This window comes from Anarrhichthys ocellatus, unplaced genomic scaffold (genome assembly GCF_004355925.1).
Source record: "Anarrhichthys ocellatus isolate YVR2014 unplaced genomic scaffold, GSC_Weel_1.0 scaffold99, whole genome shotgun sequence".
Lineage (NCBI taxonomy): Eukaryota > Metazoa > Chordata > Actinopteri > Perciformes > Anarhichadidae > Anarrhichthys > Anarrhichthys ocellatus.
The window spans coordinates 939,093-952,717 of record NW_022280129.1 but is presented as its reverse complement, the minus strand read 5'-3'; the positions used below and the strand labels follow the sequence as shown (position 1 = coordinate 952,717).

The window sequence follows — 13,625 nt, the reverse complement described above, 5'->3', positions numbered from 1 at the left end:
AGACAACTGCACACGTAGAATACAATGATTTAATTGTGGCTAATAAATGCTAAGCACAGCTAACAGACCCTCAAATGTAATCAACACTCATGCAGTCGTCTGACAGCATAAAGATACAAACAGTTTGATCAGCTCCACTGAAAGAAGAAAGACAGATGGTGGCTTTATTTTCCTCTTTTTTCTTTATTATGTATAAAATATATGTGTGTGTGTGTGTGTGTTGCAGGTGGTCATCATGGAGGTCCAGGGTCTGAGGTCATTGGCTCCAAACAGGATTGTTTACTGCACCATGGAGGTGGAGGGAGGACACAAGCTGCAGACAGACCAGGCTGAGGCCTCGAAACCCACGTACGCACACATACACACACACACACACACACACACCTCAAAACAAAACCTCCATCACCCTGTTCACAATCTCTCTGGAGATTTACAGGTCAGCACAAGGTGTGGAGAATGGCTTTAGTAAACAGTTCTTTAACAAGACAACACACACTGCCATCTGCTGGTCAGATAACTGTATCTCAGCTGGAGACTGTTGGATAGCATTTCATTTCATGATTCACCGCGGTGACAAATCAGTTTGCCTCTTCATAACTTGCATGCTTATTTCCATAATTAAGCACCAATAAAAGTGACGATGGTAGCCACTCATACATTATCTCACTTACACTTCCTGTTTCTCTGGATTCAGTCTTGTTTGTTACTGTTGAAAAGTTCAAGCTGTATTAGTAGTACAGTAGGCGTAAGAGAGGGGAAAATGACCAACACGTGAGACAAGATTCTGGCTGGAAAACCATGTTTATTTCTCTCAACTGGCTGCAGGAAATCCACAAAAATCCAGCTTTGTGTTCTGGCAGACATGAGCTCTGGGTACTTGCAACTCAAATGGACATTCCTAACACACACTGCAGTTTGTGGGTATTGGGGTTCTTTAATTTGGAGACACATCATTTTGATGAAATTGAGCCAGATATACACTGGGGACAATCAGGTGGCAATCTCCGGGTTTGAAAAGTGGAGCCAATGTGAAAGTGCCTTAAACGTGCATTCTCTCTAGTGTCCAGCAGGGGGCGACTCCTCTGGTTGTATAGAAGTCTATGAGAAAATGACTCTTCTTCTCTCTTGATTTATTACCTCAGTAAACATTGTAAACATGAGTTTATGGTCTCAATCTCTAGTTTCAAGTCTTCTTCAATACAGCATGATGTTCATTTAGTACATTATGGTCCATTTAGAGTCAAACAGACCATAAAGCTTTAGGGCGGGGCTACATGGTGACTGACAGGTCTCTATCACAGCGTTGTTTGGTCTGGGCATTGTCTGTGTTTTGGTCTATAACTCTTTCACATTTTGTTTTCAGTTCATGAAAGTTAATTGTAACATTTTGGTTGCCTCTAAATGTTTTATTCCGCGTTGTGGTTGCAAAAAAAACAAGATAGTGACGGCCAAAATGGCAAACTCGAGGCTTCAAAACCATCGTCCACAAAGCAGTCTATAGTCTATGGGAGCAATGTATTAGTTGTGTTCTTTCTTGTTATGATGTGCTGCTTTGAGTTAGTGCAGATACATAGAAAGCATAGCATACTTATGTGCAGTTTTTGTCCTTCTAACACTGGTCTTGTCTTCCAGGCCATTCATTATTTAAATTGAATGTGCCTAAACTAACATTAGTTCTGCGATGGAACACTCAAAAATAGATACATCATTTCAACAATCGAGATCCCTTTAACCTCATAAGCTATAAATTGGTCCTCAAAAAAGTGTCTGTACTAACATCAAAACAGCAGATGATAATGTGTGGACACAGACCTGCACAGCACTGCGGAGATCGCTCTAGCCAAGCGAGAATAGGGTCAAGCTGTTACACCCATTTCAGGCTCTATACACAGATCACAACTATTGGAGAAATATCAGACTGACATTGTTTTGATTAAATGTGGTAGATATGCAGAAGGTGTATTGGGTCAAACCTCCATAAGAACACAGGGGTTGTTGTTTGTGTCTTTAGCTGAGCTGCAGTTTAGTCTAAACCCACTCACTCTATCCTGGAGAACAATGTTTCAAACATGTTATTCAGAGAACACAGTTTTTTAAAAACTTTTCAACTGATCTTGAAGCGGTAAACAGCCATTTAAATGAGACATACCTTCGATAACTCACAACTTTGTTTCATGCATGAATAATTGAAAATGTATGAACATGTTTAAAATGAGACCAAATAAATGCTTTAACGCAGAGTTAACAAGTTAACAGATTCCCTTATTAGAACAAACAGAATGTACGCTAGTCTTTCATATCAGATTCATTTTCATAAGTAGACTACAATTATCAGTACAATATGAACATTCAGTGGCTCGAAGATGTACTGCAGATAGAAATGTTAAATATGAGACTCGGGAAGATATTCTGCAAATTGAATTGGCGACCCTAATAGAATCTCCTGAGACCCCCTGTGGGTCCCGAGCCAGTGTTTGGGAACGGCTGCTTTAGAAAAGCCTTAACACCACTGATGTTTAAGTAGAATGTTTGACTTGAAGCCTGGCTGCTGCAGAACATGGACGGGTAATAAAGAGACATCATGATCGCTAACATGGTGCTTGCTGTCTTGTGTTTGTCCCTGGGTGTGTGTGTGTGTGTGTGTGTGTGTGTGTGTGTGTGTGTGTAGTTGGGGTACCCAGGGTGACTTCACCACCACCCAGCCGCTCCCTGCTGTGAAGGTGAAGCTGTTCACTGAGAGCACAGGAGTGTTGGCTCTGGAAGATAAGGAGCTAGGGAAGGTAGGAGACAACCGACGAGCTACCTTGGTATTCTAAATAGTGCATAGCGTGCACACACAATGTTATGATGTGACTGTTCCCAGGTTGTGCTCCACCCGACTCCCAACAGTCCCAAGCAGTCTGAGCTCCACAAGATGACGGTGTCCAAAGGCTGTCCAGACAATGACCTCAGGATCAAACTGGCCATTCGCATGGACAAACCACAGAACATGAAGCATTGTGGGTAAGTGACAGTGACATTCTGCATGCTTGTAGCAGCAGTGACTTTGAGATGAGATGCTGATTTCTCAGATTGTCAGTTATTGTGGCATCATGGCTCAGTACACTACTCTCAGCTGGATGAACTATTTGAAGCAGGTTTTTACCAAAACAGGGACGGAGCTAGAACGCTCTCAGAGACGTCTGCTGCTCCTTTACAAACATTGGAGGTCATCTATCTTACTGCAGCAAGACTTCAACATTCAGGGATCATCATGCCGTGGCATTACAATACAATACTTATGTTGTTTGGATGAAGCCGATGTGTGTTGATAAGAAGAGACCGAGAGATGCTGATACAGCTTGGTGTTGTATCAAAACGCATCTCTTCAGAGGCAAGTTGGATGGTAAAGGAAAATGGAAAATGTGCCTTCTTTTATGTGGGCGTCCTATCAGTGCTGATTGCAAATGTAGTCCAGTGAAGAAATAGATTGCTGCTACCTTTACCGAGAACATGTAGTACATGTAGTACATGTACTACATGTACTACATGTACCAGGATGCATTGCTTGAGCTGTGAGTTTGGTACGTTACACAAGCTCTCTCTTAGTCTGATAAATAAACAACGTAAACTCACAAAATGTCAATGAAGGAAATATTCCGACAGCTAAACAGAAAAACACACCTTCTGAATTCAAGTTTCTCTTTCAAACCAGATGGGCTCAACTGGCTCGGTAGCTCATCATAAAACACACGCCATGCTAACTGGACAGAAACTAAATCAAACATACCTTCCTCATCTTGGTTAGTCTTTCCACAGTTGCAGCATTCAACAACTCTGGTTTGGTCCAAATAAAAACTTAGTTGACAGAGCGAGATGTTAAAACATGCTGGCTCTGCAGCATTGGTGTTATTATATGCGTAACTCAGGGGTCAAGAGGGTCCCGTGAGGACAGATCCAACATCAGGCATCGAGGCCTTTATCTTGAGGTATGTCAGACAGGCTGTCAACACAAACTCTCTCTTATCTGCTCTGCACTACACTATGACTATCTATTTTTATATGTGCACAATGTCATAGTTTTACTGGAGGAGCTTTGCCTTCCTCTTGTGGTTTTCAGTTGTTAATTCAATTCAATAGATTTTTTCCGTCTGCTTTGGCACTGAGCTGAGAATGGTCTTCTCGCCCTGCGGTGACTGTGGCTAAGTGGAGAGCAGGGCCGTCCTTCAATCAGATGTTTGGTGGTTCAATCCCCGGCTCTGGCTCCGCTAGTCGCATGTCGATGTGTCCTTGAGCAAGACACTTAACCCCAAAATGTCTCCTGCAGCCGTGCCTACAGTGTGTGAATGTGATAGAATCTGAATTGTAAGTTGCTTTGGATAAAAGCATCTGCTCATTTGTCCGGCAGGTAGCTGCTTTATTTATTGTTTCATTTTATTTTTTTTATTCACAAATTCTCCTCAGAGGGCTTTACAATCTGTACACATACGTCCTCTGACCTTTGACCCTCACATCAGAACAGGAAGAACTCCCAGAAAACCTTTAACGGAGAAACAAAGGGAAGAAAGCTCAGAGAGCAGCAGAGGAGGGTCCTCTAGCAGAATGAGGTGTGACAGATGTCATGTGTACACAATGAACAACATAACAGAGTCACAACACAGTGAGTGCATATGACAGAAATGATTCATATCATGAGAGTAGTGAGCAGAATAATGCTGGAAAAATGATGACTACTAGTAATAACAGCAGCAGTGGATATGGTAGAATAATGATAATACAATAAGGAATGGTATCAGTAATAGTAAAAAAAATGCGACTACTAATACATAATAATAATGATAGTAGCAGTGGGCGTCAGGCAGGACGGCAGGAGGAAGGACCAGGGTCCAGATACAACCACGATCCACGGAACCTGTGAGGAGAGAAAGTCCAGAGACTCTGGGGAAGAAGCTAAGTTAGTAATGTGCATTATTGAGATATGAAATGCTACTACACACGCTTCATTTTCCACTGCAGTAAAGTTTGAGACATGTCCACTTTTCTGAGGATAAGGCTTCTGCAACATGTTAGAGTGGTTGATCAACAGCAGAGCAGTAAACTGGGCCATGGACCCCATGTGATCAGATCTTCAGTTAACTGCCTACAATGCACACTGTAACTCAGTGGCGGGCCGTGCATTTTATACCTGGGCCTTCACTGTTGTCCTGCAGCTGAAATAGCACCTTATAACCACATGATGGCGCCACAGATATTATCAGTTTCTAAGGCTGTAACTATGTACGTAACGTTCGGTACGAGACTTGCAATACGTTTGAATAGTACTAGAGCATCTGGAAAATGCAGAAGCTTATATTCAGGAAAATATAATGTTTTCTGCGCTCATGGAGGACAGTGGTTCTCAGCTGGTCTGGCTGTGGCACCTACCATCACTCATGGAGGACAGTGGTACTCAGCTGGTCTGGCTGTGGGACCTACCATCACTCATGGAGGACAGTGGTTCTCAGCTGGTCTGGCTGTGGGACCTACCATCACTCATGGAGGACAGTGGTTCTCAGCTGGTCTGGCTGTGGGACCTACCATCACTCCTTAATGACAAGTCGCGGCCCAAAGAGATCGTTTTATGATTTTACTTTCATAACTTGAGCTTTGTACGTACTGCTCTGCAGTGTCTTTCCTCGTCTCAGCCCCCTGTGTCATGGTACATCTCACTCAGTCAGAATGCCCATATTTGATTGGCTGAGGTGCATCACGTGATTCACTACCCGACATGCCTCTGCTGTTAAGCTTCGGTTCACGATAGTCACGTGCTCGCCCACTGACCAATCACAGTACACTAAGCACATCGCGGCAGACACTGAGCTGCACTAATGCTGACGTCATTATACGCCGGCGAGCAGGCTCTGACACGTCAAAGAATACGCCCAACATGGGAATGGGAAAATATTTATATAAATTATAATACATGTAGTGTATTTAAGAAAAATGATTAAATTATAAAATAGATATAACTTTGTGATTCTGTTTAGGCCAGCAGAGAAGGCCTTGCTGGCCCTGACGGCCCACCACTGCTGTAACTGCAGTGGACCCGTTTCATGGCAGTCATTGACATGTCATGGGAGGAAAATCACTGGTGCATTTGACATCATTAATAATTGATGTGTTTTAGTCATTTTTTTACGTAGCATGTCTTAGATTTTATCAACTGACATTTCAAATGAATCTGCACTTTGCAGCCTTCACCCACAACGACAGAGAGGAGAGGACAGCATGTTGACTGTGATGAGTATGTAGCCAGTGTACTGAAAGGAAGTGAAATGCAACAGAAGACTTATGACATGCGGTATTGGTACATATCTACAGCTGTAAAGACTCTACTCTCACGTCTATGTTTCAGCTCAGAGTACTTCAGCTGTGCAGAGAGACAATGGGTCGACCACTCATTCATTCTGTGCTTTCTCTTCGGGCGATGTTAGGATCTTTGTTAGGGAAGGAACAATGCTCAGAACAATGCTGTGTGTTTGTATGTGTGCGTCGTGCGGACTAAACTGTGGATCGCTCTTCACTGCTTTGACACAAAATACATTCAATGACAACATCTTTCAATATTCATCAACATTTTTCTCACTTCACCAAAACTCTGTATTTACACTCCATCCATCAACAGCTGAACACATGATCTGAAACTAGGCCCTCTCTGTTGAAACTCTAAGAAGGAAAAGAAAATAACCTCAAATACAAATCAACTTACATTTTTTATAAGTTTGTATCACAAACCTTCTTACAGTGGTATTTGACACTAATAAATATTGCTCTTTCCTTATGCCGACTGCACACTGATGTGCTGAGTACAGAACACTATTATGTCTTTGGCCGTTTCATTTGCAGCATGCTGTAAATGTAGACTATGAACACACATGCAATGGCTTTATTCTCAATATTCACATACTGTACAGTATGAGACATAATGACTTTAACTGACGATCACGTGAACATATTACTGTATTGTACTCAAAAGTAAATACAGTATTTGTTGTGCACACCAGAGAAGAAACCTGAATCCGATGAGTCCAGGTTGGTTAAGAAAATATACTGTGAGGCAGCACAAGCCATGAAATAAGAAAAGATCAAATAGTCCTCTCATAGTCCCACATCGGGGACATCTGCAGAACTACAGCAGCAGAGGGGACATCTGCAGGAGTACAGCAGCAGGGGGGACATCTGCAGGACTACAGCAGCAGAGGGGACATCTGCAGGAGTACAGCAGCGGAGGGGACATCTGCAGGAGTACAGCAGCGGAGGGGACATCTGCAGGACTACAGCAGCGGAGGGGACATCTGCAGGACTACAGCAGCGGAGGGGACATCTGCAGGACTACAGCAGCGGGGGGACATCTGCAGGAGTACAGCAGCGGAGGGGACATCTGCAGGAGTACAGCAGCGGAGGGGACAGTGCAGATGAACAAGAGACATAAGTCAGAAGTCAAAACAAAGGAACAAAAGAGAAGGCTCCTTTGTATTGTTCTGAGCTGCATGTCAGTAAAGAGAACTGTCTTAACAGTTGTAAAAAAATAAACTCAGTATACAAAATGATAATAAGGATAATAATAATGTATAAAAAAAGGAATGATAATAGTAATAGTAAGACACTATAACTTCATGTCAGTGAGCTGATCCTAAGAGCAGCGTATGGACTCAATACCACCAACAGCTGGACTGGTGTGGCGCAGTAGACTGTAAGGAGTTATTAGGAGAAGTGTGCCAAGTTACAGACTTTATGAGTTTAGTGGTCGGGTTGAGGTGTGGTCCTGCTCCTGTTGGCCCAATCCCAGTGTCCCCCTACAATCTCAAACCCTGAACCCTCGAGGACTCACTGACGTCACCTGTGAGTGGTTGGCTGTGAGAGACTGTGAGGGCTTGAGATGGTGTAAATATGAACGGGACAGCACTTTGCTGCAACATATCACGTTACCATGACAACGACAATAAATATGATGAAGAATTGTGTGTATTTATTTCATATTATTTACTCCCTGATTGTACATCTTCCAGCCTCTTTCCTCACTAGATGAGGTCATTTTATATCATCTATTTACTTGTTTTTGTCAAAACAGCTTCAATAACTAAATTAAATATTTGATGAATAAATATCTTCTGATTTCATGATTTTTGTTCCATCTTTAACCCTTAATGTCCTCTTCTTTTACGTCTCCATATGCGTCCACTGGTTACCCCGTGTTTAACGTCACATTGCAATGAATTGTGGGTAATTCCCTTAGACCATGCTGAGTTACGGAAAGGGTTCATAAAGGGCTGAATATGTCTGAGAGAGAGCCTCAAACACTCGATGATGTGACAGTGGGACAGCCCTAAACCCTCACAGAGTTTGCGGGAGCGCGCTTCAAGGTCCGTGAGTCCGTGAGGGGCACATTGGGATTGGGCCTTCAGTTGTGTTGGACAGACTATCCATCACGTGAGTGAGTAGAGTGACTGTAGGCCTGCAGTGGCAGTCTGCACTTGAAAAAAGTGCCAACTCGAGTCATGAGGCAGAGTTCTACACACTGGTGCACACACACACTTCCTGCTTTAAAGCATCACCCATCTCTCTGTAGCTGAAAGCTGCTTCTCCGCCTCCTCTCCCTCCCTCCCCTCCATATGCTTTCTTTTGGGAGCCTTGGAGGAGGCTGCTGGGCTGCCCTGTAAGATGCCCACACTGGCTCTCTGTAACGTGTTACAGGCCTCACTCTGCACAGCCAACAGGCGGGGCCTCATGTGTCACCTCCTGGATAACACTTTATTTAGGGCGACAGGCAGAAGCAGCTCTGGGCGGGACCGGGGGGAAAGGCACACTAAGTCGGGCTCACCAGGGAGACCCACAGCTGGACCGGGAGCAGCAGAGGCAGATCAAACTGGGGTCCTCACCCTCAGATGTTCTTTTACAACAAAAGCCCTCTCCATCACGCTGTCATGTCAGATCTAAAAGAGGACTCTTTCTTACAGAATACACACTTCCATTTAGAGAAGGCAGCGTAGAGAGAGAGCATGCTGACTGACACATTGTGCTGTGTTTCTGAAATAATGAGAGACTGGCACTCTGTATTATGTCTCAAGGGTTTTACTCGCATCACGTGGTTAAGATTGTAAATTGAAACAAAACACTACAGACGTGCTTTGTTAGGTTTATTAAAACAACTTCATGGTTTGGCTGAAAATTGAAACAAAACAAAAATGCACCAAAAGTACTATGAACTATGTCGAGGCAACATAAGTACATACACAGAACACAAGCAGCAGTCTCCCCCCCACACCTCTCCTCATGACTTCTGCAGATGTAGTTGAATCTTATTTGCGATTCGTTAAACGCGACTGTAATCCACGACACAAAGCTTTCCCTTCAAACATAACTCACACTCAGGCTGTGTGGGAACGTACATTTTAGGAGACGGAGCTGTCATTTGATTGTAACTTCATCTGTAGTTAAGAGCCTGCCCTCCAGTTCATGTCTCTGAAGTGTCGGTATCTTAACAGCCCAAAGTCCTCTCTAGATGTCTAACACAGGTGCCACTGATACAATGAACTATTAACACTCTAGATGTCCTCGTGCCACACTCAGTTAAACAGAATCGTGGCATCGTTAGTTGCATTAGGTACAGTACTGTGACCATCATGTGTACATCTCCTGCTTTGACATGTATCTATCTGAAGAGAGGTCTCTCAGCAAAGACACCAAACAGTGGAGGTAGACCACAACAATGAGGTGAATCACTGATGTGTCTGGTTGCAGTAATGACGTTTAACCAGCAGAGGTCAGTGATGCACCACACAATCACTCTTAGGTCTGACCTGCAGTACAGACACAAGCAAACACGCTTCTACATCAGCTGCATAAAGGCCTCACTTTATTGAGAGAAATCTCTGTAAAACTTGTGTTTTTCTAAATGAGAGTTTCTTTAAACCCGACAGGTACCTCTGGACCATTGGCAAGAATGTGTGGAAGAGATGGAAGAAAAGGTTCTTTGTGCTGGTTCAGGTAAGCACAGCTAACACAGTCCACTTCTCACAACTAAGCACAATGAATGGAACAGTACATGTAGTCGGCTCAGTGCTTTATGGCGGCAACATCTCTAAAGTCTTGGTTGCCACTCAGTCATGAAAGGAAATGTATTTGTACTTCCATGTCAGCAGCACGCCTTAGTGCTCTCAACCTGAGGGCATCACATTTATAAGATCTATATTCTGACATCTGTCTGATGTCATTTAAAGAAAGACGAAGCTTGACTAGTGTGTGCTATCGTGTCGATGCATTCCTTTCATGCTCAAGCTGCCATAAGTCTCCTCCTCTGCCTCTGTCAGTCAGATACACAGATATTTATCATTCAATCAATCAATCAGTCAAGTAACAGAAAAGTCATTTGCATCTTTTTTGAAAATGAAATCATGCACTTTCTATTCTCTCTGTGATATATATTGGTAACGTATGTTTGGGTTAGTGACGGCTGGTTTGTAGTATTCATTGTACATGCCACTACTTCATAGAACACAGAACGTTTGTCTTCTGTGACAAACAAGAGCTCTGCAGATGAATCACTAATAACTAAAACAATCACTAGCTGCAGCCCTCTGAAGACTTAGGTGTAAATGTACACACACACTTATCTTGTAGCTCCTAAGTTATTAAAGTGTGGGCCTTCCTGGTGCAGCAGCTCACCCAGCGTGACCAGGTTCATAAAGTCAAAGGGTCTCAGCATTGGATAGTTTACCAGCTGGCTCCTTGAAGTGTGTTTAACTGCCTGTTGCCTTTCTTTAGAGAGCTACACTGGAACTAAATCCAGTTTTTACATCTGGATCTATAAAGAGCGCAGAAGGTGCATCAGTAACAGACTGATGAATGTGATCCATTCATATTCAGAATACCTATAATAAAACATCTGGAGGGAAACATTGGAACAAAGACATGTTTCTATTATACTTTGAGAACCACAAGATGAACTATGGACAGAGGTGAGTGCACGGTGAGCTACAGAGCTGGATCACAGGAGAAGAACCCTGATCCGCCTCCGCTCTGCTCTGTGGCTCGAATATCTTCACTGGCCACATGTGTGTGCAGCGGGGAGGAGAGATGCAGCCAAGCTGTCTTCCCTCGGCTGTCAGAGGAGTGATGGAGAGGCCAAGCAGGCTTTTGTCAGGAGACGGGGTGGCGGGGGCGTGGGGGCCGGTAGCGGCCATTTCCTGGTGGCTCTGTATTGGGAGGTGGGCAGCAGGCAGGGGGGGGGGGGCGGTGGGGTGGGGGCGGCCTGTCTCTTGTGCGTTGCAGAGGATATGTCTCAGAGCTACAAGTTGACAGGGGATTGACAAAGTGGAGTGAACACTAGCTGGCCTAACACTCGCAGCTAGAAAAGCCTGAGCACCGCCAACTTGAAGCCTCCCACTTGCTTCCAGCTAAATATATAGCAAGTGACAAATACTGGTCCATAGACAGCGCACTGTGTGTGTTTGTGTTGATGTCTGTCTGTGTGTGTGCATGGCTGTTTGTCTCTGTGGGTCTGTTGCTGTTTTACATTACTGTGCAGTGCATTCCCTGTTTCTTTACTGTCTGTTTGTGTTCCAGTCTGGTCATACTGACTGCTTCTCTTCCCATGTCTGCCTTTAAACACCACACACTTTCATTTGCTTTTCTTTTGTCTTCTCTTCAGACTTAAGACTTTGATGGGAGTTGATTTGGTTAATTACACATAACATGATGATGTACAGTCCTCCACACCGTTGATTCTACTGCAGATAATGAAGAGAGTACACATGCACAGACCTACAAGAACATACACAGTTACGTACTGCAGTACTACTCAAGAGTACTTCAAGAAAAACAAACATTTAAGGATCAGCTTTTTGTTTGCTTTTCTGCATCGTAGTTGCATTTGTTTGATGCACATTTTTCTTATACTTATCACTTCTTATTTACTCATATTCTCTACATATATTGTCACATTACGTGTATAATTGACATGTTACATAGTCCTTTGTTTTGATCTATTATTTCTTTGTGCTTATCTGTCGGAGCAACTCACTGCAACGTGAATCAGAAGTATTTATGATTCAGATTCTGGTAACTTTATTAAAAACAGAAAACAATTAAACCAGCTAAAAATGCTAAAATGTGTTTGATAATGGTGATGAAAGTGTCGTTAGAAGTTATGAGTGATGCTACTTACACTGCTGTACTTCCTGTTGAAATGTGAAAATGAAACACCTCCTACAGTAATGTGTCACAGCTTCTCTTGAGATCATACTCTACAATCATTATTTTACTTTTAAAGATTTTTTTCCTACAATTAAAAGTGTAAATGTGAGAAGTGCAGCGTGTGTTGCATGCTGGAGGTTTGTTACATGTGTAGTGTTGGAGGAGATGAAGCTCCAACATCTCTACACTGTGATTATTCATCTGCAAATGATGAAGACACTCTTTCACCTTAAATGAAAAGTTTGATATTTTGGAAAATATCAGGTTGGTTTGATATTCACATTCTTACCCAGAGTTAGATGTGTGTCCCTTATTAGAGAGGTGGAGCACCTTCTCATCACTTTAATCTTTGTTCTAGTGGATTAAACTCTCTGCAAGAAATCAAATGAACATATTTCCCAAAGCTTCAAACTTCATTTACATGATGAGGCTGAGTGCAGTTACTTTATAAAGTCTTCTATTCATCATCGACAGCTGACTCGGACCCTTCAAGGGAACATAGGAGTTCTACATGAATGCCTTTTTTAAAAGGGAGCCAACAATGAATACAAATTAATAAATCATATACGTGCTTATAATAGCTGTGTTTAGATTGCTTAAAATTTGCTTGCTACAAATATAATTTTACATATTTTTTCCAACTTGAATATTTAATTTAATATATACTTTTGATCACCTTGAATATGCTTTATTAAAGGGTATGCCTGACCTAAAGTAACTTAAGAATACTTAGCTGTACAAAGTGTTAGAAGTGATGTCCTTGTTAGTACAGCAGAGCTTGGACTAAAGTAGGGGTTGAAATCACACACTCCCTCTGTCTCATCTCACTCCTCCCTCTGTCTCATCACACACTCCCTCTGTCTCATCTCACTCCTCCCTCTGTCTCATCACACACTCCCTCTGTCTCATCTCACTCCTCCCTACTCTCCTCACTCTCCCTACTCTCCTCACTCTCCCTCTCCCTACTCTCCCTACTCTCCTCACTCTCCCTACTCTCCTCACTCTCCCTACTCTCCCTACTCTCCTCACTCTCCTCACTCTCCCTACTCTCCCTACTCTCCTCACTCTCCCTACTCTCCTCACTCTCCTCACTCTCCCTAGTCTTCTCACTCTCCCTCTCCCTACTCTCCTCACTCTCCCTACTCTCCTCACTCTCCCTCTCCCTACTCTCCTCACTCTCCCTACTCTCCCCACTCTCCTCACTCTCCCTACTCTCCTCACTCTCCCTACTCTCCTCACTCTCCCTACTGTCCTCACTCTCCCTTTCTCCATCACCGTCTCTCCCCGTCCCTCTCTCCTCTGCTGACTGACAGCTGAGGAAGAGAGAGGGAGAGGCAGAGAGATGGTGTTTCGGGGTACGGGTGGGGGGGGGGGGGCGGTAGTTTAGACTCTGATTTGCCTTTGCGGTGTCC

General features: G+C 43.4%; 1 protein-coding gene across 14 annotated transcripts in view; it reads left to right on the top strand.

The window, feature by feature from the left end:
- Positions 1 to 13,625, top strand: part of cadpsa (Ca2+-dependent activator protein for secretion a) — a 204,370-nt gene that overhangs the window by 82,761 nt on the left and 107,984 nt on the right. For all 14 annotated transcript variants that reach the window (XM_031875896.1, XM_031875895.1, XM_031875894.1 and 11 more), the window contains exons 6-9: positions 227 to 348; positions 2,669 to 2,780; positions 2,864 to 3,003; positions 9,939 to 10,005. In XM_031875896.1, coding sequence (XP_031731756.1) covers positions 227 to 348; positions 2,669 to 2,780; positions 2,864 to 3,003; positions 9,939 to 10,005 — 441 coding nt within the window. The remainder of the gene's footprint in view (positions 1 to 226; positions 349 to 2,668; positions 2,781 to 2,863; positions 3,004 to 9,938; positions 10,006 to 13,625) is intronic.